This window comes from Diabrotica virgifera, chromosome 2 (genome assembly GCF_917563875.1).
Source record: "Diabrotica virgifera virgifera chromosome 2, PGI_DIABVI_V3a".
NCBI classification, from domain to species: Eukaryota; Metazoa; Arthropoda; class Insecta; order Coleoptera; family Chrysomelidae; genus Diabrotica; species Diabrotica virgifera.
This window is the reverse complement of record NC_065444.1, coordinates 253364012-253387344: the sequence shown is the minus strand read 5'-3', so window position 1 is coordinate 253387344 and position 23333 is coordinate 253364012. Positions and strand designations below refer to the sequence as shown.

The window sequence follows — 23333 nt, the reverse complement described above, 5'->3', positions numbered from 1 at the left end:
TAAGCGAGATATTGAAGATCAAAGCCGTTTTTTGTTTTGTGTGAAATTTAATCGATGTATTCAATGTCATCTAGCGGAGAGCGAATAAATTTTATGCATGCTAATGAGAAAGGATTTTATATTGCTTAAAATAAGCTTTAAAATGAGCAACGTTAAAAGTCTTTTGTGGGTAAAAGGAGTGAGCTGTAATGAAAAAAGAGGAATATCTAATGGTTTTTTTAAATCAATTAATTTCATAAGTGCCATTTCCACCAAAATTAAAATTACATAATTGTATTGCGTCTACAATCAACTTTAATATAAATAGTTTGATGGATTCTAGCAGTTTCGCTACTTCGGAACACATATTCTTGGAAAAAATCACGATATAAAAAATTTTTTTTTCGAATTAAAAAAAAACTACTTTCTTTTCATAATATCTCAAAAATAATGAAAGATGCGTAAAAAAGTGTAATAATAAAAAAAATAGGTTTTTTTTTGACAAAAATTTTGATTCGTTTTTTTTTCCTATCACACAAAAATTGACGAAGATATGATTGATTAAAGAGCACGCGGTAGCGCAACCACAGTCTCTCTCGAGCCATTTGACCCTTCACCGTTTCAAAATAAAAGGTTTTTCACTACATATTATAATGAAGGTCTATTTTTATTTTTTTTTTAAATAGACCTCAAAAAAGAACGTAATCGTTTGATAAAAAAGAAAACCTTGCAAGCCTGGACTCCCCCATTAAATATTGATAAATACCAACACCATATAAACGCTGCTTTGGAAAGAAATACAACTTCAGATGAAAGTATAAATAGCTTAAATGAAAACATAATTAGAGCCATTGAAGAAAGTCAACGAAAAAACTGCCCAAAAAAGAAGAGAGATGAAAAAATAAGCCCTGAAACTAGAGAACTAATCAAAACGCGAAGTAAAATGAGAGGAAGCGAAAATACTGAAAAAAGTGCGTTAAGAGACATCAACAAGAAAGTGTCAAAGGAAATCAGAAAAGATCTAAGGAAGTATAAAACTCAAAGCATCCAGAAAACCATAGAAGAAAATAAAAGTTTGAAAGTTTTACGAAGGAAATTGACCAACGGAAAATGCGAAATACATAAATTAAAAAATAAAAACAGCGAAATAACATCAAACAGAGAAGATTTACTAAATATCGTAGAAGAATTTTATTTGGAACTATATAGGAGCCAAAGGCTGAATCAAAATAATCTGAGGGAAGCGGTTTCAAAGAAAATAATAAACCAAGGCTCCGAAATACTACCAGAGATAACCACTAGCGAAATCCATCAAGCACTGAGAAAAATGAAAAATGGAAAAGCACCAGGTGAAGATGGAGTCGTAATAGAGGCCATTAAAAACGGAGGCCACATTCTTATAGGTAAAATAAAAAATCTCTTCAACTTATGCCTTCATCAAAAGTCGATACCTGAAAAATGGAAAAACGCAGTAACAATACTTTTGCATAAGAAGGGAGATAAGACAGACTTAGAACATTATAGACCCATTAGCCTGCTAAACCACTTATACAAACTCTTTACAAAAGTAGTGACATCAAGAGTAGAAAAGAAGCTAGATTTTTACCAGCCAAAAGAACAAGCTGGATTTCGATCAAACTTTGGGACAAACGACCATCTGCAGGCAGTCAAGTTACTAATTGAGAAGTCAATAGAATATAATAAACCCCTTGTCCTAGCATTCGTGGATTTTCATAAAGCCTTTGACACGATAGAGCTGGATAGCATTTTAGAAGCTCTAAATGAATGCCGCATTGACTACCGTTACAGTACACTCATCTATAATATTTATAAAGAGGCAACAATGAGTGTTAAGTTACATGATAAAACCAAACAAATAAGCATAGAACGCGGCGTAAGACAAGGCGACACACTCTCGCCAAAACTATTCATAACTGTTCTGGAATATGCCTTTAAGATGCTCAACTGGGACAATAAAGGGATCAAAATAGATGGAGAAAAGTTAAATCATCTTCGTTTTGCAGATGACATAGTCCTTATAACTGATGACCTAGGAGAAGTAAAGAAAATGCTAAATGAGTTAGACGCTATCTGCTGGAAAATAGGCCTGAAAATGAACTTTTCTAAAACTAAATTTATGACTAATCTGATTCCTAGCGGGCAGCTGATTATACGCGAACAAGAAGTAGAACTAGTGGAAAAGTACATTTACTTGGGTCATGAAATTAGAATTGGCAGAGATAACCAAACATGCGAAATAAAAAGAAGATTAACTCTTGCTTGGGCAGCCTACAGAGCTCTGAGAGACATATTTAGGAGCAGTATACCGATCGGTTTAAAAAGACAAGTGTTTGACCAATGTGTGCTACCGGTAATGACATATGGAGCAGAGACACTGACTCTAACCAAGGCAACAGCGTCGAAAATGCGGGTTGCTCAAAGGCGCATGGAAAGATCCATGCTGGGCGTAACTCTACGGGATAAAATAAGAAATGAAGATCTCAGACAAACAACCGGTATCGCAGATGTTGTAGAACGTATCACCAGGCTCAAATGAAACTGGGCAGGACACGTCGCCAGGCTGAAAGATTCAAGATGGGCACGAAAGCTGATGGAGTGGAGACCAAGAGAAGATAAACGAAGTAGAGGAAGGCCGCCTACACGATGGGCAGATGATATCAGGCGGATTAGTAAAAACTGGCAAAAATCAGCACAAAACCGTGAAGTGTGGAAACAATTGAGGGAGACCTATGTCCAGCAGTGGACGTGAATTGGTTGGATGATGATGATGATGATTATAATGAAAAAAGTTGTAGGAATGATGTTGATTCTATATGGAATACGATTAATTTTGATTTTGGTGGAATTGGCACTTATGAAATCCATTGATTAAAAAAAACCATTAGATGTTCCTCTTTTTCTCATTACAGCTCACTCATTTTACGTACAAAAGACTTTTAACAGTGCTCATTTTACAGCTTATTTTAAGCACTATAAAATCCTTTCTCATTAGCATGCATAAAAATTATTCGCTCTCCGCTAGCTGGCATTGAATACATGGATTAAATTTTACACAAAATAAAAAACGGGTTTGATCTTCAATATCTCGCTTAATATTGCACTTAGAACACTCTTTAAAAAACCAATTTGTTTATTTTTTTACCTGCTACAATTTTGTTCATGATAATATTATTGTTAAAATGCATATTTTTGGAGATATTTGCAAAAAACTGTTGAAAATCGTGAGACAATTCCGAATTTTCAATTGCCAATAACTTGAAAAGTATTGGGTTTTTGAAAAAACTTTATACAACATTTTTTGCTTAAAATTAGGTCTTCTATCGATATCTGAGGGTATTTGACAAAAAATTTTTCCACCGCCGAAAAGGGGTGGCAACCACCCCCAGGGTGAAAACGGAGTTCGGGTCAATATTACTTTTGAAGTTAAGGGTAAGATAAGCCTAATTCCAAAATCTCAGGTATATCGGTTCATAGTAAAAATTTTCGGAGATAAAAACCTATTTTACGCTTCAATGACTGGCACTATATACCGGTCGTTTCGAGTCTGTGTCAAATACAAATAGTACGTTCGTTAACCAGTCCATTCTTTCACGGTTTTTGCTGTAAATTTTAAAGAACCGCTTGGATTGACATGAAATTTGGTACGCATAGCTAACATGTCATAGAAAAAAGTGATATGGTGCCGATGTGTGCTTTTGCCCTGGGGGTGAGTTTCACCCCATCTCGGGGTTGAAAAAATATATGTTCAAGATAAGTTCCGAAATTGATAAATTGACTAATTTTAAGCAACTTTTGTTCTATACAGTTTTTTCACCAAATCAATACTTTTCGAGTTATTTGCAAGTGAATATGTTCATTTTTCAACAAAATAACCATGTTTTTAGACGGTTTTTCGCATTTATTTAGCGTATGGCTCTATCACAGTTTTTGTACAAAAATAAAGATCACAATACATTAAAAAATAATAATAATTAATTTTTATAAACGAAAATTTAGTTGATAAATAGATATTACCGATTTTCACAGTTACCTCGTGGATGTTGTTCTTGGTAGAAGTAGAAATCAAGGCTGCATTTTCTATGTCTGTACGTACGTAAGTTGCTACACCGTAGGCTCTGTCGTAGGTAGCACCCAGTAGATCATAGCCGGGGATTTTTCCTCTTGAACTCAATTGAAATTCGTTTTCTGTATGCGTTTCTTGTAATGCGATCAGATCAATATCGTTATCTTTTAATAGTTTGTGTAGAATTTGACATTTGGCTCTACTTATACCTTCTATATTTAATTGGCAAACTCTTACATTGGGTCCAATTTCTTTTGTAAATTCTTCTTTGGAAACTCCATTCAATAACTGTGTCATCTTTAATAATTATTCTAAAATAACTGTGATATCTGCCAGGAGATCTTTAGGAAAGATTGTCTGGCGCCTCTTGTGCTAGCTCTTTAGTTTACCCAGGGTGCACGTGCAGTATTACCTGCGGACGCGAACTAGCATTACACCCCCTTTGAATGTATAAAAATATGTATAAATAAGATATAAATAAAAAAAATATAATTTTTTTGAAACGATTTTGAAAAGTTTGATTTTGACAAATATGGTTTTTCGCAAATAACTCAAAACGTAAGCATTTTATCGAAAAAAATATTCTTAGCAAAATTATAGCCTATAAAAAAAGGGAAAAAAAATGGTGTATATATTAGGTCCCTATAGCTAGCAAAAGCAGAGTTATAGCTAATGAAAAATAGGTTCATATTCGAAAAATTCCAAATAGAATAATTCAATGTGAAATATCCAAATATTGAAGCATTCTTGGGGAAAACACATTTCAACTTTTTTAAAGTGTTTAAAAAAATCTTTATTTCTGTTTTTATAAAAAAAATTTCTAGCATCAAATATAAGCAAGTTACGCTCAAAATAAAGTTGGTCCCTTTTGTTTTGACAAAAAAAAAATCAGGAAGATCACCCCCCAATTAGCAACTTAAATGAAATTAATCGTTACCGCTTCACAAGTTACTTTACTTATGTTGTGTTTATATGATCTGTAAGCTTTATCGATTCAAAGTGCTTATTTTTGAAAAAAATTGGTTTTAAAGTAAAATATTAAAAATTTTAATTTTGAAAAAAATGCATTTTTTTCAAAATAACTTAAAAATTGTTAGAGATACCAAAAGTCTTAAACATTAAAAAAAGTCGGCTTTACTTTTCTGAATATTTTGTATTTTTTGTTTTTCTGTAAGACAAAAATTGGTCAAGATTCGGTGTTTCTAAATTTGCATACACTCGTGATAAGTGACTCGTTCAAGCCCTTTTAACTACAGCTCTTTCAAAAATAAGGACTTTGAACCGATGAAACTTACAGATCGTATGATCAATACATACGCGAGTAAAAAACTTGTGAAGTGATAACAATTAAGTTCATTTGAAATGCTAATTAATGGGTGATTTTCCCGATTTCTTACCAAAAAAAGGGAACAACTTTATTTTGAGCGTAACTTGTTTACTTTTGATGCTAAAAATTTTTTTAGAAAACAAAAATAAGCATTTTTTAAACACTTTAAAAAAGTTAAAATGAGTTTTCCCCAAAAAAGTGCTTCGTTTTTTGGTTATGGCACGTTAAAATATTCGATTTGGAATTTGACGAATATGAACCTATTTTTCATTAGCTATAACTCTGCTTCTACTAGATACAGTGACCTAATATATACACCAAGTTTTTCACTTTTTTATGTGCTATATTTTTGATAAGAATTTTTTTCCACCAAATACTTACTTTTTGAGTTATTTGCGAAAAACCGTTTGAAAACGTAGTTATTTTGTAGAAAAATTAACATATCCACTCGCAAATAACTCGAAAAGTATTAACTTGGTGAAAAAACTTTATAGAACAATCTGTTGCTTAGAATTAGGCATTTTATCGATTTCCGGACTTATTTCGAACACATATTTTTCACCCTCAAAAGGGGGTGAAACTCACCCCTAGGACAAAAGCACACATCGGCACAATATCACTTTTTTTCTTTGACTTATTAGCTATGTGTATGCCAAATCTCATGGCAATCCAAGCATTTCTTTAAAATTTAGAGGTTTTGCAATATTTTACCGTCAAGAATGTACTAAACGGTAAAATATTGCAAGACCTCTAAATTCTAAAGAACCGCTCCGATTTAGAAGAAATTTTGCAAATAAGCTCATCTTATTCTCCTCTTCAAAAGTGATATGACTACAATGTGTGCTTTTAATTTTTAAGGAGTGAAAACTACCCTTTTTACCAAAAATTGAAAACATCCGATATAAGCGTTATTTAAATTTAAATTATGTGTAGGTACGTTAAATAGTATGTTAAATAAATCAATTTGATTGTTTCTCATATTGAAATGTATTTTATAGTTTATAACTATTTTTAAACTCTTAAAACCTACCCTCTAAATAAGAATTTGTATAAAAATATTTTGTAACTTTAAATTAGGTGATGATGTATTTTGTAGTGATCTAAACTCTATTTTATGTTTGCAATTTAGTTTATTAAGTATTTAATATTTTCAACCCTTATAAACTACCCTTACAAATACATTTATTAGATCATTCACTCACGGTAAAATATTGCGAAACCTGTGAATTTTAAACAACCGCTTGGATTGACATGAAATTTGGCATTCACATAGCTAATAAGTCAAGGAAAAAAAGTGATATTATAGTACCGATGTGTACTTTTGCCCTGGGGTGAGTTTCACCCCTTCTCGGGGGTGAAAAATTATGGGTCCAAAATAAGTCCGGAAATGGATAAACTGACTAATTCTAAGCAACTTTTGTTCTATAAAGTTTTTTCACTAAGTCAATACTTTTCGAGTTATTTGCGAGTGAATAGTTCATTTTTCAACAAAAGAACCACGTTGTTAGACCGTTTTTCGAAAATAACTCAAAAAGTAAGTATTTTATCGAAAAAATATTCCGAGCAGAAATATAGATTATGAAAAACTGAAAAATCTGTGTATGTATGAAGTTTGAAGACCAGAGTCGTAGCTAATGAAGTTTCAAGATACGGGGTGTTGAGATTTCTCTTACAAAGTGAAGATTTATTGATTGCTCTAAAACCGGTTGAGATATGCAAATGAAATTTGGTGGATTTTAAGAGGTAGTTATTACGCATTTGTTGACAGACTTACTATTAAGAATTTTATATTCACCATTGGCGTGCATACGGGTACTAGTCTGAATAAAAAAAAATAGTACGCCACTGAGGTATTTCAAATTAAAAAGCATTTTTGAGTTACTTATTTAATTTATGACAGAAAATGTATCTTTCTTTTTTTCATACGATGGATCCCTTTTTGTCATGAAAAAAAAAATAAAATACTTATATCAACGCTTAAAAAGTATTCGACATAAGTTTCACTATGGTTTTTTAATGATAACTTCTGCAATTTTCAAGATATTTCATTGTTCCAAAGCATATTTTGTGGGGAATTGTAAGTGCTAAAAATTTTCAAAAGTTGGACTTTCTGAAGGTTTTTGATTTTTAAAGCATGCGATTCAAAGAGCTTAGAAACCTGCTTCTCACATTTACGTGCAAACTTAAAATATAAATATCTCACTGAGTTTTTACCATAGAGACATTGAAAAAACTGAATAACTTTTTGTATAAAAAATACATTTTAGTATTGATATACATGTTTTAGATTTCTTTTAGTTTTCAAGTAATTTTGGAAAAATGGAAAACATTTATAAAATATCAAAAAATAATTTAATACTAAATTGAAATTTTTTTCACACCTTTTATAAGCACTTTAAATTGGTTAAAATCTCAGAACGCGTAGTCAGGCTATAAGTAAACCTAATTGTGTATGGAATAATGTTAATTTTTATTTTTGTGGAAAATTCACCAAGTTAAGTAATTATCCTTTTGATTTTTCAACGACATAATCGTTTTGTTTTTGTAATAACTCGGCCATTTTTTATCCAAATCACTTTTATCGTAGCACTTTTTAAAGGTATTAGTAAAATATTTAAAAGATGTTTTTATAATTTTTTTCTAAAAATCTCTTTCTTGCGTTATTTAATGATAAAATGTTTGATTCACGGTTAATTCGAAAAAACCCCGATTTTAAGTAGGCTGTAACTTAGGTTGTGTTATTGCTATAATAATTTAAAGAACACCATTCCATTCACTAATTTAAAAGGTTTCTTTTTGATTATAATGACTTTTTCGTAAAAATGCATAAATCTAGAGATATTTTTGAGAATCCACTCAAAAACATGCATTTTTCATGTAGGAAATCATTAATTTCGATCGTGAATAACTTGCTAGATATCAATTTACCGAAAAAGTCGTATATAAGATTTTTTACTCAGAATTGAAATATCTATCAATTTCCGAGGTTATTTTGAGGTTAGATATTTCCACCCCCGAGAAGGGGTGGTACCCACCCCCAGAGCAAAAGCACACATCGGCACAATATCACTTTTTTTCTTTGACATATTATGTATATGTATGCCAAATTTCAAGTCAATCCAAGCGGTTCTTTAAAATTTACTACAAAAACCGTCAAAGAATGTACTAAAACACAAACTCAAAAATTATAGACCAATAACCCTGTTACCCCATCCGTACAAAGTACAAACTGCCTACCAAAATAATTACTGACAGACTACACAGACTATCAAATAAATTCGATAGTTACCAGCCTGTCGAACAAGCGGAATTCTGCAAAGCTTATAGTACCATAGAACACCTACACAGACAATAAGGACTTATCGAACAGTGTAACGGATACAATGAACCTCGTCATTTGGCATTTGTGGACTACAATAAAGTATTCGATTCCATAGAACTCTGGGCCGTATTAGAAGAAATGGATAACGCAAGGATTGATTTTAGATATAAAATACTCCTCAACAAATACATATACGACAATTTTTTCTTTTTTAAGTTCCATCTTCTATCGAAGGTTGGAAATCATCATGGCAATGCGGACCCTGTTGACTGCCGCTCTAAATAGCTCTGCACTACTGCATTCGAACCATTCCCGTAAGTTCTTAAGCCAGGATGTTCTTCGTCTTCCCACATTTCGCTTTCCTCGGATTTTGCCTTGCATAATAAGTTGTAATAATGAGTAATTTTGCCCTCTCATCACATGTCCCAAGTACTCAAGTTTTCGTCTTTTGATAGTATTATTTTCGGTTGATTTCCTATCCTTGTAGTTACTTCCACGTTCGACATTCTTTGAATCCATGATATTTGTAGGATTCTTCTGTAACACCGAAATTCAAAGGCGACCAACTTATTCAAATGGACTTGTTTCAACGTCCACGCTTCCAAGCCATAAAGAAGAGTAGAGAACATGTATCATCGAAGCATCCTTAGGCGTAGTTCTAACCTTATATCCCGACAAAAGAAACTTTTTAAGTTTAATGAATGATGCACGTGCTATTTCAATACGTGTCTTAATTTCTTTGGTTTGGTCTACATTTGATGTTATCCATGTTCCTAAGTATTTGTAGTTATCCACACTCTCAATCACAGTATCTTTAATAGTTAATTGGATGTTTACGTGTGCTGATTTAGTTATGATCATGCATTTAGTTTTCTTTAAATTCATCTTCAGTCCGTACTCATGATAGCGTTCATTAAGGCGTTGCATTACGTTCTGTAAATCATTGTTATCTGTTATTATTACTGTATCGTCTGCAAAACGTAAGTTGTTCAAAACTTCTCCATTGATAGATATACCTTCTATTGAATCTGAGAGCGCTTCTTGAAATACCGCTTCACTGTAGACATTGAAAAGTAGTGGAGACATGGGGTGCGTTCGGACGACCACAGCGGCTGGGCAGCTGAGCCAGCAGTAGCTGTCAGACGTCACCGCTGCAAGTCAGCCGCTGAGAGATTTACTAAGCTTTCCCTATCACGGCTGGATACAACCACTCAGCCGATTTCTGCTGACAGCCAGCCGCTATGGTCGTCCGAACGCACCCTCCTCTCTTTAGAGCGAAAACGTTCTGTTTTTTAATGTAGCCCTTTATTGGAGTTTTCAAATAAATAAACCTTTTACACAGAAGATTTTTTTCTTCAATTTTTGTAATTAAATGGTATACAGCCAGCTACAGGAAATATTTTCCTTCAGAGACATTTACATTCACAGCAAGAGAAGAAGAGCAACTGAAAGTTTTTGAGAAGAAGATTATAAGAAAAACACTGGGACCAAAGAGGGAAAACGAAGAGGATGCAAGACAATGGATAAATCACGAATTACAAGAATGGATGGGCCAAGAGAACATAGAGCAATAAAAGCACAGAGAATTAGATAGTATGGAGTATGGACAGATGGACACACGAGAAGAGAGGAGAGCAATCCGTTAAGAGTTATGATGGAATCGATATCACCAGGTAAAATAACTAGATCAAACCGGCAAACAGGTGTATGTTCTCAAAAAAGTTGATAGTGTGTAAACATTTTTTTATTAATTAGCTAAGTACTTTCAGCACACAGCACATCACGTGCCATCATCAGAGCTCGTCCTATAGGTATAAATCCTTCATAGAAGAGTAATTGCCAAAGATACTGGGCTAAGCCACAGATCTCGGGTGTAAAAACCCTTTATAATTAATAAAATCACATCTAAATTCTTTTTTATTTTTAAAAAGACAATATGGCTGCGCTAAAGTCCAAGAAGACCATCTAATGGAAAATCAGCGTAGGAATAAGCAACAGTGGATGACAGAAGAGATATTGAATTTAATTGATGCAAGAAGAAAATATAAGAATGCTAATCTGACAGAATACAAAAAGATAAACAGTATCATTCGAAGAAAAATAAGATCAGCTAAATCAGAGTGGCATAAACAACAATGTAAAGAAATTGAGAACTACGAGCGTATCTATGACTCATTCAATATGCACAAAAAACTGAAAGAAGTTGCAGGACTGAATAAAAAATGTAAACCTCCACTTCTTCTTCTTCAAGTGCCATCTTCGTTCCGAAGGTTAGCGATCATCAGGGCTATACGTATTTTCGAAACGGCTGACCGAAACAATTCGTTGTTGCTACAGCTATACCATTCCCGTAGATTCTTTAGCCAGGAGTTTCGTCTTCTTCCTATAGACCTTTTTCCTTCTATCTTCCCCTGCATAATTATTCGAAGCAGTTCATATCTTTCGCCTCTTGTAATGTGTCATAAGTATTGCAGTTTTCGTTTTTTGATCGTAAATATGACTTCCTTTTCTTTATTCATTTCATGATATTTTTAGAGTCACGTTTGTGACTCTCTCCGTCCATGATATTCTCAAGATTCTGCGATACATCCACAGTTCAAATGCCTCTAATTTTTTAGTATCAATCTTTTTCAGCGTCCATGACTCCATTCCGTAGAACAGCACAGAAAGTACGTAACATCTCATCAGGCGAAGTTTCATTTCAAGGCTCAAAACCTCCACTAATCGAAGATAAAAACGGAAAAATTATAATCGATATCGAAGGTCAACTAATACGATCGACTGAATATACATATAAAGGAATTATTCGATGATGAAAGATGCGAACTAGAAACGCTAAATGACATAAGCGGTCCTGCAATAACTAAGGAAGAAGTGCAATACGCTATAAAGAACGCAAAAAATGGCAAGGCGATCGGACCAGATGGAATTTAAGTAGAAACATTAAAGCTTTTAGGTACCGAGGGCATTAAGATACTTACGAAATTATTCAACTTAATCTACGAAATCGAAAAAATTCCTAAAAAGTTTGGCTTAAATCATCATTTGTTGTACTACCAAAAAACACAGAGCCACAAAATGCAGCGACTATCACACCATCAGCCTAATGAGTCATGTATTGAAAACTTTTCTCAGAATAATTCATCAAAGAATATATTATAGAAAAATTGAGGAAAGAATCTCAAATACTCAATTCGGTTTTCGCTGTGGCCTTGGAACGCGTGATGCACTGTTCGCAACCCAAGTTTTAATTCAAAGATGCAGAGATGTAAATCATGACGTTTTCATGTGCGCGATTGATTTTGAAAAGGCCTATGATAAAGTTCGCGATGAAAAAATGCTACATATTCTTAAGACTATCGGTCTGGACGGTAGGGACATTACAATAATCGCAAATTTGTATTGGTGTCAGGCTGCATGTGTTAGGGTTGGAAATCAGTGCTCTGAAAAAGTAACAATCAAGCGTGGAGTTCGACAAGGCTGTATATTGTCACCAATGTTGTTTAATCTTTACGCTGAAACAATCTTAAATGAAGTGTTGGATAACGCAAAAGAGGGCATACCTATACTCATTAATGGTATGCTTATGAACAATATCAGATACGCAGATGACACCTTGTTAGTGACATGATCAATTGAACATCTTCAAGCGTTATTGAACCGAATGGTGGCGTTCTGTGCGATATATGAACTCAAACTCAACGCAAGAAAAACAAAGTTTATGGTTATTAGTAAAAAAGTAGCCGTAAATAATAATAACTATAACGTAACAATCGGTAATGACTCAATTGAACGAGTAAGTAATTTTGTATATCTGGGTACTCATAGTAATGAAAGCTGGAATACTAGTACATAAATAAAAAGTAGAATTGCCAAAGCAAGAACAAGTTTTATGAAATTTAAGAAAATCCTGTGCCATAGGCGTAACCAGGGGGGGTTTTGGGGGTTATAACCCCCCCATTGGGATCTACTTTGAGCTCTATACGCTTAACACCATACCCGTCAGAGACCTTCCAGTAGTTGTAACCCCCCCCTTTCAAGTAGTTGTAACCCAACCCTTTCAAGTAGTTGTAACCCCCCCTTAGGATCATCCTGGTTACGCTTATGTCCTGTGCAGTCATGATCTAAATTTGGAACTTCGCATAAGAATAGTTCGGTGTTATATATTCCCAATACTACTTTACGGGGTTAAAGCATGGACCCTGACAGAATCGCTTTTAAAAAACCTCTAAGCATTTGAAATGTGGGCCTACCGCCGTATTCTGAAGATCAGTTGGGTAGAAAGAGTCACAAACGAAAGGGTTTTGCAACATCTGAATAAAAGTTGCAAAGTAGTGAACACGGTTAAAAGGCTCAAATTGGAATACTTTGGTCATATAATGCGTCACCCAGAAAAATATGACATACTTCACCTTGTCATGCAAGGTGAAATAATGGGAAAAAGAAATGTGGGCCGCCGTACAACTTCTTGGCTTAAAAACCTACGCCAATGGTTTGGGAAAACTAGCACTGAACTATTTCGTACGGCTATAAATAAGACAGTGATTGTTAATATGCTGGGCAACATAAGAACCAACGATCGCGAGCGGTCTCGGCACCTTAAGAAGAAGAACGCTAGAAGAACTAGAGGCAGGCCTAAACTGGGATGGAAACAATAAATGGAAGAAGGCTTAAGGAGTATTGAAACTAGAAATATAGGAAGGACAATCAAAGAGAGAGAAAAATGAAAAAAAGTAATGGAAACAGCGAGGTCACACCAGAAAATGGTAAAACCAAACCCAGAATGGACTGATCTTCCACACGAAAAGGGTCTTCAAGTGAAAACAGCTTAAGCTTCCCCGGGAGCGTATAGCCTGTATACCTATATACACAGTAAGCTTGAAATTCCTAAAAATATAAATTTTTGACCAATGTGCTTTACCGGTTCTTACATATGGTGCGGAAATACTAACTCTGACAAAAGGAACAATAAATAAAATAATAGTTACACAACACGCTATGGAAAGATCAATATTAGTTACCTATTACCATCAGAGATAAAGTACCAAACATAGAAATAAGAATAACCGGAGTTACGGATGCAGTTAAAAGAAGAGCCATGGCTAAATATGCTTAGGCTGGACATGTTACCAGATTGACGGATCACAGATGGTCCAGAAGGATTCGGGAATGGCGACCAAGACAAGAGACATATCGAAGCAGAGGACAACCGACTAGATGGACGGATGATATAAAGCGTATCATCACAAATTGAATGCAAGAACCTCAAGACAGAGATAGGTAGACAATTTTATGGGAGGTCTACATTTAGCAGTGGACAAACAGGGCCGTGCCGTGCTATGATGCGGTGAGGCAGCCGCATCAGGCAGAATCACAAGGGGGCGGCATAATCAGTAAAATCTAATATAATAATGGATAATTTAACAAGGGAGACAAGTTTTGAAAATAATTAGACTTTTGGCCTCATTGTTAATAATGGAAGTAATGATCTAGTATGGGAAGAACATATCAAGATAGTTCAACGAGAGTCTTAAGATACATGGTTTGTAACTTATTTAAGCAACAGTAGGCAAGATGAATTGATAAGTTTAATGGGTACTCCAGACGTACCTAAGCCTTATTGAACAGCTCACATTGACGATAACAGCTGTCGCTTTTTATTCTTATCAGAATAAATATAATATCGAAGAATATTTTATTGGTTTTTTTAAAGCTAGTGACTCAACCAGTGAAGGTTTAACAGGACTCATTTTGACAAATTGTTAAAAGTTAAGTCTTGAGTTAAAATGGCTTAGAGGACAAGGCTATGAAAATGTGACCGATATGAAAGGAATAAGAAAGGCTGTGGAAAATAGAATACCTACTTGAAAAATATCCGAAGGCGCTTTACATGCCCTGCGCATGCCACTCTTTAAAATTAGTCATAAATGACGCAGCGCCTTCTTCCACAGAAACAACAACCTTTTTTTGTATTATGCAAGAACTGTACACATTTTTTCTGGTTCTATATACAAAGCGTCTGAAAAAACATGTTTCACAACTAACTATAAAACCGTTGAGTGCTACTAGATGGTCAAGTTGAATAGATGCATCAAAATCTTTAAGATTTCAATTTTGTGAAATATATGACGCCTTATTCGAAACAATAGAAGATATCAACAGAGATCCAGAAACTAAAGTCAAAGCACGAGTATTAGCAAAAAATTAAAAATTATAAATTTATATACAGTGTAGTTCTTTGGCATGGTATTGTATTTCATATAAACTCAGTCTCGAAGATGTTGTAACATGTAAACCAGCGATACTCAACCTTTTTCTTTCCTGGGCCACATAGTAGCTATTGCCACAGCTTGCGGGCCGCAATCAAGATGAAGTAGTATACAGGATATACGGTATACAGGGTATATATTGGGAAACGAAAATACTTGAATGGTGAATGAGGCAGTTCTAGACATACTAAATTTATTGCTCCACCGACTTTATAACCGAGTTAGAGGGTGTTTTATCGATTTTGACCATTTCTTTCTGGACCCATAAATTTATAACCAACTTGTATATTTTTTGATATTTGGTACACATATGTAACATTTAAAACCCAAACCACCCAACTAATAATCAGAAGAAAAATCCAGATTCGGATTAAACAAAATTATAAATCCATTGTGACCTTGAAACAACATCCTGTATATTGAAATTTTCAAACCCCGTTTGCACATTTGGAAAGAGCTTTAATGGAGCTTCCATTTTTTTGCGCATACAATTCAATGACTTTAATTTTGAAATTATGTCGAAATTTTTAAGAACTTTAACTTTCAAAACAAAAATTTCGATATAATTTTAAAATTAATGCAATTAAACTTAGTTTTTTGTGCTCTTTTCAACTGTGGAGACGAATTTTGAAAATTTTAACATAGAGGCTGTTGTTTCAAGCTCACAATTAATTTAAATTTTTTTTTTGTTAATCTGAACCTGAATTTTTCTTGTGATTACTAAATGGGTCGTTGCAATGTAGTAAATAATTATTGATTATTTTTAAAATGTTCATTAACTTTAATAATTTATTATTAAAAGTTAATAATATCTTGCTTTTAAATCAGAGTTCTTAAAAATGTCAATATAATTTAAAATTTAAGTTATTAAATTGTCTGCCTCACGCACAAACACACTTCAAACACATCGGCACACTATGGAACAGGACTACAGGGACCCTTTAGTTAGCCTTCGGGCCGCATAAAAAAGGCTAGAGGGCCGCAGGTTGAGTATCACTGATGTAAACTATAAATTTGTCAGATTGTGTAAAAATTTTGTCAGAAACTATAGAAAAAATGAAAAGTTACAGACAATCTGGCTAAGACCAAACGAAAATTATTGCTAATAAAATTGCAGAAGATCTTGTTATGAGTTTCGAATTTCCAGCTGAAACTGAAATTCGAGTCAGGAGAAAAAATCGCCAATTTGATTACGAAAAATCTGTGAATGAGTTCTTAACAGAGGAAGATAAAATATATTTAAAATAAATATTTTATCTATATTTTAGACATGACCATTAATTTCTTGATTGGCCGATTTTCGTTTCTAGAAACTCATAATAGGTTTGTTCTAGCAAACAGTCAAACTAGTCAGAAACCGTCAGCAAACAGTTGGTCAGTGAGAGAACATAATACAGTCACCAGTGCTATCCCCTCTACTCGCGCTGCTCCACTATTCGCTGATGGTTTCAAACCGTTTGAAACTGATGCTAGAACAAACCTAATAAAAATTTTAAATTTTTATACGATATTTTTAATGGGGGAAAATAGACGGGAAAATATTGTATGAATCTTCATTCAATACTTTCAATAGAAAAAGAATAAGAATCGGATATAGAGTCAAATGATCTTCTAGAAGAATTGCGTGATATATCTCAAATGATACCATATTCCATGAAACCTTTTTTTAAGGTTTTGAGATTTTGAACTGTTTGTGCCAAAATAGCCCAATTTCTTTATACCCAAATATAGTTGTACCACTAAGACTGTTATTAACACCTGTCTCGGTAGCTAGTGGGGAAAGAAGTTTTTCAAAATTAAAAATTATTAAAAACTATTTACGAAGCTCCATAAGACAAACAAAACTAAAAAATTTAGCACTCATTTTAATAGAGTCATCACTAGCTGCTACTTTAGATTACACAAATCTGATTCACGAGTTTGCCAAAATTAAAGTCAGAAGGGAAAAATTGTAATTTTTGTAAATGTTATTTAATGTTTATACATATTTCATTTAATTTAAAGTATGTTTTGTTTTTAAAATAAAAGTTTTATTAAAAATTTTATTAAAAGTTCATTTAATAAAAATAAAAGTTAAGTTTCAATAATATTAAGGGGCGGCATTTCGAAGACTTGTATCATATTGAAAAGAAGTACCGCACAGCTTTGTGGACAAATATAGGCTAAGTGATGATGGAAATACTCACAATATTAAATCCTACTTCGTAATGAGTCCCTCTTGTATACAGAATAGGTATATCCTGACGTCTGCCGATGCTTTCAGTTACGGGCATTTTTGAAAAATCTCGCACTTGACACTTGACCGCCAAATACACGCGCTATCGACTGTGACTGTTTTTCTACGCCTCCAGCCTACTTATATGTGTTTTATTTACTACAGTTTTTCCAGAATTGAAAAATACACTGGTCCTTTACGGTAAACCAAGCACATTTTGAACGACCTTGTACATGTGGTATATTTTAATAACACTGGTCGACTATAAGTAATTCATATATACTTGGAAGACAGTATCAATTAAATCCCTACTTTTGTTTGTATTGTTGATACCTACTGTTTTAAAAATAGATCTTTTGATTTCTTACAAAGATACGGAGTTAATAATATATGATATAATAATAATATAATTGATAAGATACATAACTAATTGGGTAATACGGAGTGTATAACCTCTTTTGTGAGTAGATTTTTATTTTTAAATAAAAATTGATTTACTTATTGCAATTGCGTTTTTATTTATTTTTTATCGAAGGAGATTGTTTGAAGACTGGTTTTCAAGGTTCAAGCAGTCCTTGTACTGTATGACATATATAAATATGTATGGCATATAAATATGTTGTTAAACACAAACTTTTTGCAACTTACAATGTTTCTATTATGTCTAGCCTCGAATTAATTGAGGAACTAAGATTGAAAAATCCGTAAAAAATCGAAATTCAAAATTTTACAGGAGAGTAAAAAACTGCTACAGGAGCGTAAAAATAGCTGCAGGAGAATGAACAAAAATACAGTGTTTTCTGACAGTCTGTAGTAACTACTATTTCACAATTAGGTACTATTGTTTTAGGTTCTATATGGGCAGAATAAAAAAGTTGAGTTGATTTAAGTGAACAATGCCTGAATTTTAGAATTTTCATCTACAAGTTAAAATCAACAGATCAACATAATAGTTATGAAGGTAAAAAGGGTACCAGGGTAGGGTAGTTATTAAGGTACCAAGGGTATTATAAGGATAATATCGCTTGAGATATATACGTTATAATACCCGTGGTGCCTTCAACGTTATATGTCCGACTAAATAATTATTCTTTATATGCAAAAACTTTGAATGAATTTTGAATTAATTAGTTTTCAAATAAGTACATTTACTAGCAATAGTCGTAACGTAACTGTGGTAACCATAGTTTTACTTAGGTTATTATTTGTCAACTTGACAGTATTTAACTAGTTATTTAAATTTAATGCCCTTGGACGTTATTTTTCAAAATAACCCCCTATGGCGTTATATCATACTTAGTCCAAGTAATGAAGCTTAAAAATAGGACAAAACCTCGCAAATTTTTACAGAATGGATCTATTTGCTTGAAAATTTGAGAATAAGTAGTAGATAGTCCAAGCATCAAAATCTATATGATGCCGAAAGGCGCTTTTACCATCTCGGGGGTGGGAATTTTTTATTATATTTTGACCGCAAAAGTTGGTAAAAACTTTACTTAACAAAAATGTACCCTTAGAAAAAATAAACAAAATCTTTTTTTTTAATTTTCTATAAGACCAAGAGTAATCTAGCTATACTTTATTATACAGGGTGTCCCGAAAAAATTGGTCATAAATTATACCACAGATTCTGGGGTAAAAAATAGGTTGATTGAACCTGACTTACCTATATACAATAGTACACACAAAAAAAGTTATAGCCCTTTGAAGTCAGTGGCGTGCTGGAACTTTTCAAGCGGCCCGGTGATTTTATAGAAAAGCGGCCTCCCATCCTCACTTTACCTTCTATTATCAAGATATTTTATTCTATATTTGTTCTTATTCGTATTCTTATAGATATTATATATCTATAAGATCATAAAATGATCTAAATACCGTTAAAGGTATACAATTTTTTATTGAATCAAAATTTCTAGGATGTAGAGTGCTTATATATCATAAAACGATTTGTCTTGATCAAATCGTTTTTCGATACTTCCAATAATTCGGTCAAAAATGTGCGTTTCTCCATTTTTTTATTCTGCAGAGTACATGTCATATTAGATGTTTGAAGGAAGTTGGAAATCCATAAATATACTTGTATGTATGAAAATAACTATTATCTGTAGCAAGAATTTATGTATATAAGTAGAGTCTTATTCGTTTACTTAAACTGTATTTTACAATTTAAAAAAAAAATTAATTTGAATGTTTTTGAAATTAAAAAAATATTTTTTTTTGTTACATCTAAATTTTTTCTGAAAAAAACCTATTTGACCGGCCTCAAGCGGCCGCGGCCTCTCGGTGATTGCACCGATTCATTTATATGGCCAGCACGCCACTGTTTGAAGTTACAAAATGAAAATCGATTTTTTTTCATATATCGAAAACGCTTAGAGATTTTTATTGAAAATGGACATGTGGTATTCTTATGATAGGAACATCTTAAAAAGAACAACAGTGAAATTTGTACACCCCATAAAAATTTTATGGGGTTTTGTCCCTTTAAACCCCTAAAACCTTTTGTGTACGTTCCAATTAAATTATTATTGTGGTACCATTAGTTAAACACAATGTTTTTAAAAATTTTTTCCCTCTTAGTATTTTTTCGATAAGGCACCTTTTATCGAGGTGTGGCTTTTTGTTTAATATGGTCCAAAATATATCTAATAAGCTCAAAATGCGAGCATTATCATAACGAAAACTTTGTGAATTTAGTATTTAAATTCATTATATGGAAAATTACTATTACAAAAAGTTGTTTAGAATTAAAAATTATGTTTCAATGTGCAATTATGTATATCATTTTAATTTAAATGTTGTGAACTATAAAGATACTTTACTCAAAATTCATATTTTTTATATACCTCGTATAAAATTAATAAAATTTTATATGTGATGGTTGCATCATAAATCTTAGACCATGAAAAGCTTTTTATGAAGAATAACTTTTCTTCGTCAAATTAAAAATGCAAGAGTTATAAATGAAAATGATGATTAAAAAAACCTTATTTTCGTTTTCAGCACCATTAAAACCTTAGGTTAGACGAAAATTAGCCATTCACCACACCGTGGTCAGTATCTTGAGAAAAAAGCGGTATTTTAAGAGTGCCACTCGTCTATAAAGTCACATAACTTTTTTCTTATTGCATACTTTGACTTGAAATTTTCCAAAAAACTTCTTCATGAATTATATTTTATTCCTGTGTTGGTGAAAATTATAAACTAAAAAGTTTGTCACTCACCTTTTTTAAGTAAACATGAAACTAACGAAATCTGACGACAGAATGTTTCAAAATTAACAACTCCTCTTTTAATTTGTTTAAACAGTTTGAATAAAGCACATTGCTATTTAAATACTTCAAAGATGTCACAGTACAATTTTCAAAAGGAAATATTTACAGCGACCAAAGATACAGCGAGGTAAAGTCGAAAAATCATTAAAAATGATTTTTTTTTGCATTTTTGCATAAAATTTTATTTTTTAACATGTACCACCAAGTCTAGATAAAAATAAACTTCATATTCAGATTCAGCGGTATCGAAAATATAAAGAATCACCAAAATTGGTCATTCATCTTAAAGTTGATTTTCGTGGTCGCTATAACGTAATTTTAGGAGTTGCTACCGCTCGCCTAAAAATCTAATTTTAATCTAATTACTAGAATAATAATTTGAAAACACATGACCTCAATGCGTTAATGAATGATTTTTTTCTTTATACCACATCATTCTTTATTAAAAAAATTATCAGTAGTAATTACACGACAGCTCTAAAATTATCGATTTGTATCTCGAGTGACACTTTGACAGTTTTAATTTCACGACCCGAGGGGGAGTGAAATTATGTCAAAGTATCACGAGGGCAAAACAAATCGATAATTTTTAAGAGTTCGAATGTAATTCGGTAAGATTATTTCATAAATAAAACGGTTTTTAAAGCATTTTAACTAATATTTTATTGGTATCTTCGCCTGAATATTTGCTAAACCTGTTCATAGTGTTCTATTTGACAAGTTGTAAAACATTCATTGTCATTAATGTCACTGAGTGTTCATTTTTTCGCAGCAACGAAGGGCATCTGACGTATTACGTAACGACGGGAAATTATCAAAAATTATCAGTAGTAATTGCACAAGAGCTCTGAAATTATTGAATTTTTCCCGAGTGACACTTTGACAGTTTTAATTTGTCAAAGTGTCACGAGAGCAAAAATTCTATATTAATTTCAGAGGTCGAGTGCAATTTGTTGCGGTTATTTCATGAATAAAACTGTTCAAAACCAAAATTTTATTGTAATTTCTTTATGTAAGTACCATTAAACACACAGTTTTTATAAATATTTGACGATTGAAAGTCATCACTTTTATAATTTTTAAAACATTAATTGTCATTAATGTCACTGAATGTATTTTTTCGTAGCAACGAAGGGCATCTGACGTAATATACTTAACGACGGGAGATTATCAAAAATTATCGATTTAATTCAGATTTCTGTAGCTTTCAATTGGTCAGAATCTCCTATGAATGAAATAATCGCTGTAATTTTTATTTCTGTAGTTTTCTATTGGTCAGAATCTCTATGCATTATTATTATTTTTGATTATTTCATTCATAGCAGATTCTGACCAATAGAAAGCTACAGAAGTAAAAATTAAACTGATAATTTTTGATAATATCCCGTCGTCACGTATATTACGTCAGATGCCCTTAGTTACTACGCAAAAATACATTCAGTGACATTAATGACAATTAATGTTTTATACAACTTGTCATACAAGAGAACACCAAGAAACAGGTTTAGCAAATACTCAGGTGAAGATATCAATAAAATATTAGTTAAAATGATTTCAAAAGACAGTTTTATCCATGAAATAATCTTAACGAATTACTCTAGAGCTCTTAAAAACTATCGATTTGTCTTGCCCTCGTGACACTTTGACATAATTTCACACCCTATCGAGTCGTGAAATTAAAACTGTCAAAGTGTCACTCGGGATACAAATTGATAATTTTAGAGCTCTCGTGTAATTACTACTGAAAATAACAGTTGTACAATATGCACAAACTTACCACATTAAATCCGACTTCATAGTGAGTTCCCCTCGTATAAAGAATAGGGATGCTTTGAAGGCGTCCGATTATTTTGGAACTTTTGCTCGGAGCCATTTTTTCCAAGTATATGATAATGTTACAGTTTCGCGGATAAATATGTAAAGAAATTTGAAGCGATGCAACGATTTTACCTTATCGCATTTGTTTGAAGCCATATAAATATCCTGTTTGGATAATCCCTTCCACCCACATATTATGATAGTCTCTAGCATGGTCGTCGAGTTAAGGGATTTTACATTTACTTTTTCTACGACTATTTTAAAAAATATATCTTATGCATTAGTTCTTTTCTTATAAAAATATGAGAACAGTCAAATTGCGTCTTGGCTGATGGAAAATCGTGAAAATTAATTGACATAGCATCTATTAATATTTCGGAAACTGTACAGTTTGAATTTTGATACAAGTCTGTTCAAAAAAAGTATCTATAATAATGCATATAAATCGTTTAAACATTTAAAATGCAAACGTACCAAATAAGTACATTCGTTATCTAAGGCAGGCCACATCAAAGAAACATGAAACGTAAAACAGGAAACATAAAACGTGAAACACGTTTTATGAAAATAAAACCATGCTAAACAAATAAAAGTCCGCATACCAATGAAACGAGTGTGATTCATGTGTGTAAAACATTTTTATCTTCCGAAGGCGCACACCAAAGAAACATGAAACGTAAAACACGTTTCATGGAAATAAAACACTGCTAAACAAATAGACGTCCGCATATCTACGAGACGAGTGGGATTCATGCCCATGAAACATTTTTATCTTCTTGAAACGTGTTTCATGAAATAGGACATGTTCTATTTTTCTATATCAGTTTCATTGTTTTGAATAATTAATTACGTGCGTAAAATAAATGCCGACCAAGAATTTAATATTGCATTGGTTTCTGTGGTGGAGCAGAACGAAAAGTTGTACATACAATTATAACCTGGAGTGGTACTCGAATAGATAATAACAAGAAAATATCATTTTGTTAAACCAGGACCCACAATAAAACAATGTAAATGTTTGAATACTCATTCTATGAAATTATT

General features: G+C 32.7%; 1 protein-coding gene across 2 annotated transcripts in view; it reads right to left on the bottom strand.

The window, feature by feature from the left end:
* Positions 1-22415, bottom strand: part of LOC126880540 (uncharacterized) — a 106164-nt gene extending 83749 nt beyond the window's left edge. Inside the window, exon 1 of one of the 2 annotated variants that reach the window (XM_050644465.1) lies at positions 22249-22415. In XM_050644465.1, the coding sequence (XP_050500422.1) occupies positions 22249-22344 (96 nt within the window). In that variant the 5' untranslated portion in view covers positions 22345-22415. Of the gene's footprint in view, positions 1-17167; positions 17469-22248 lie in introns of those variants that run through there. The other variant, XM_050644467.1, reaches the window with a different exon arrangement.
* Between the last annotated feature and the right edge of the window lie 918 nt (positions 22416-23333).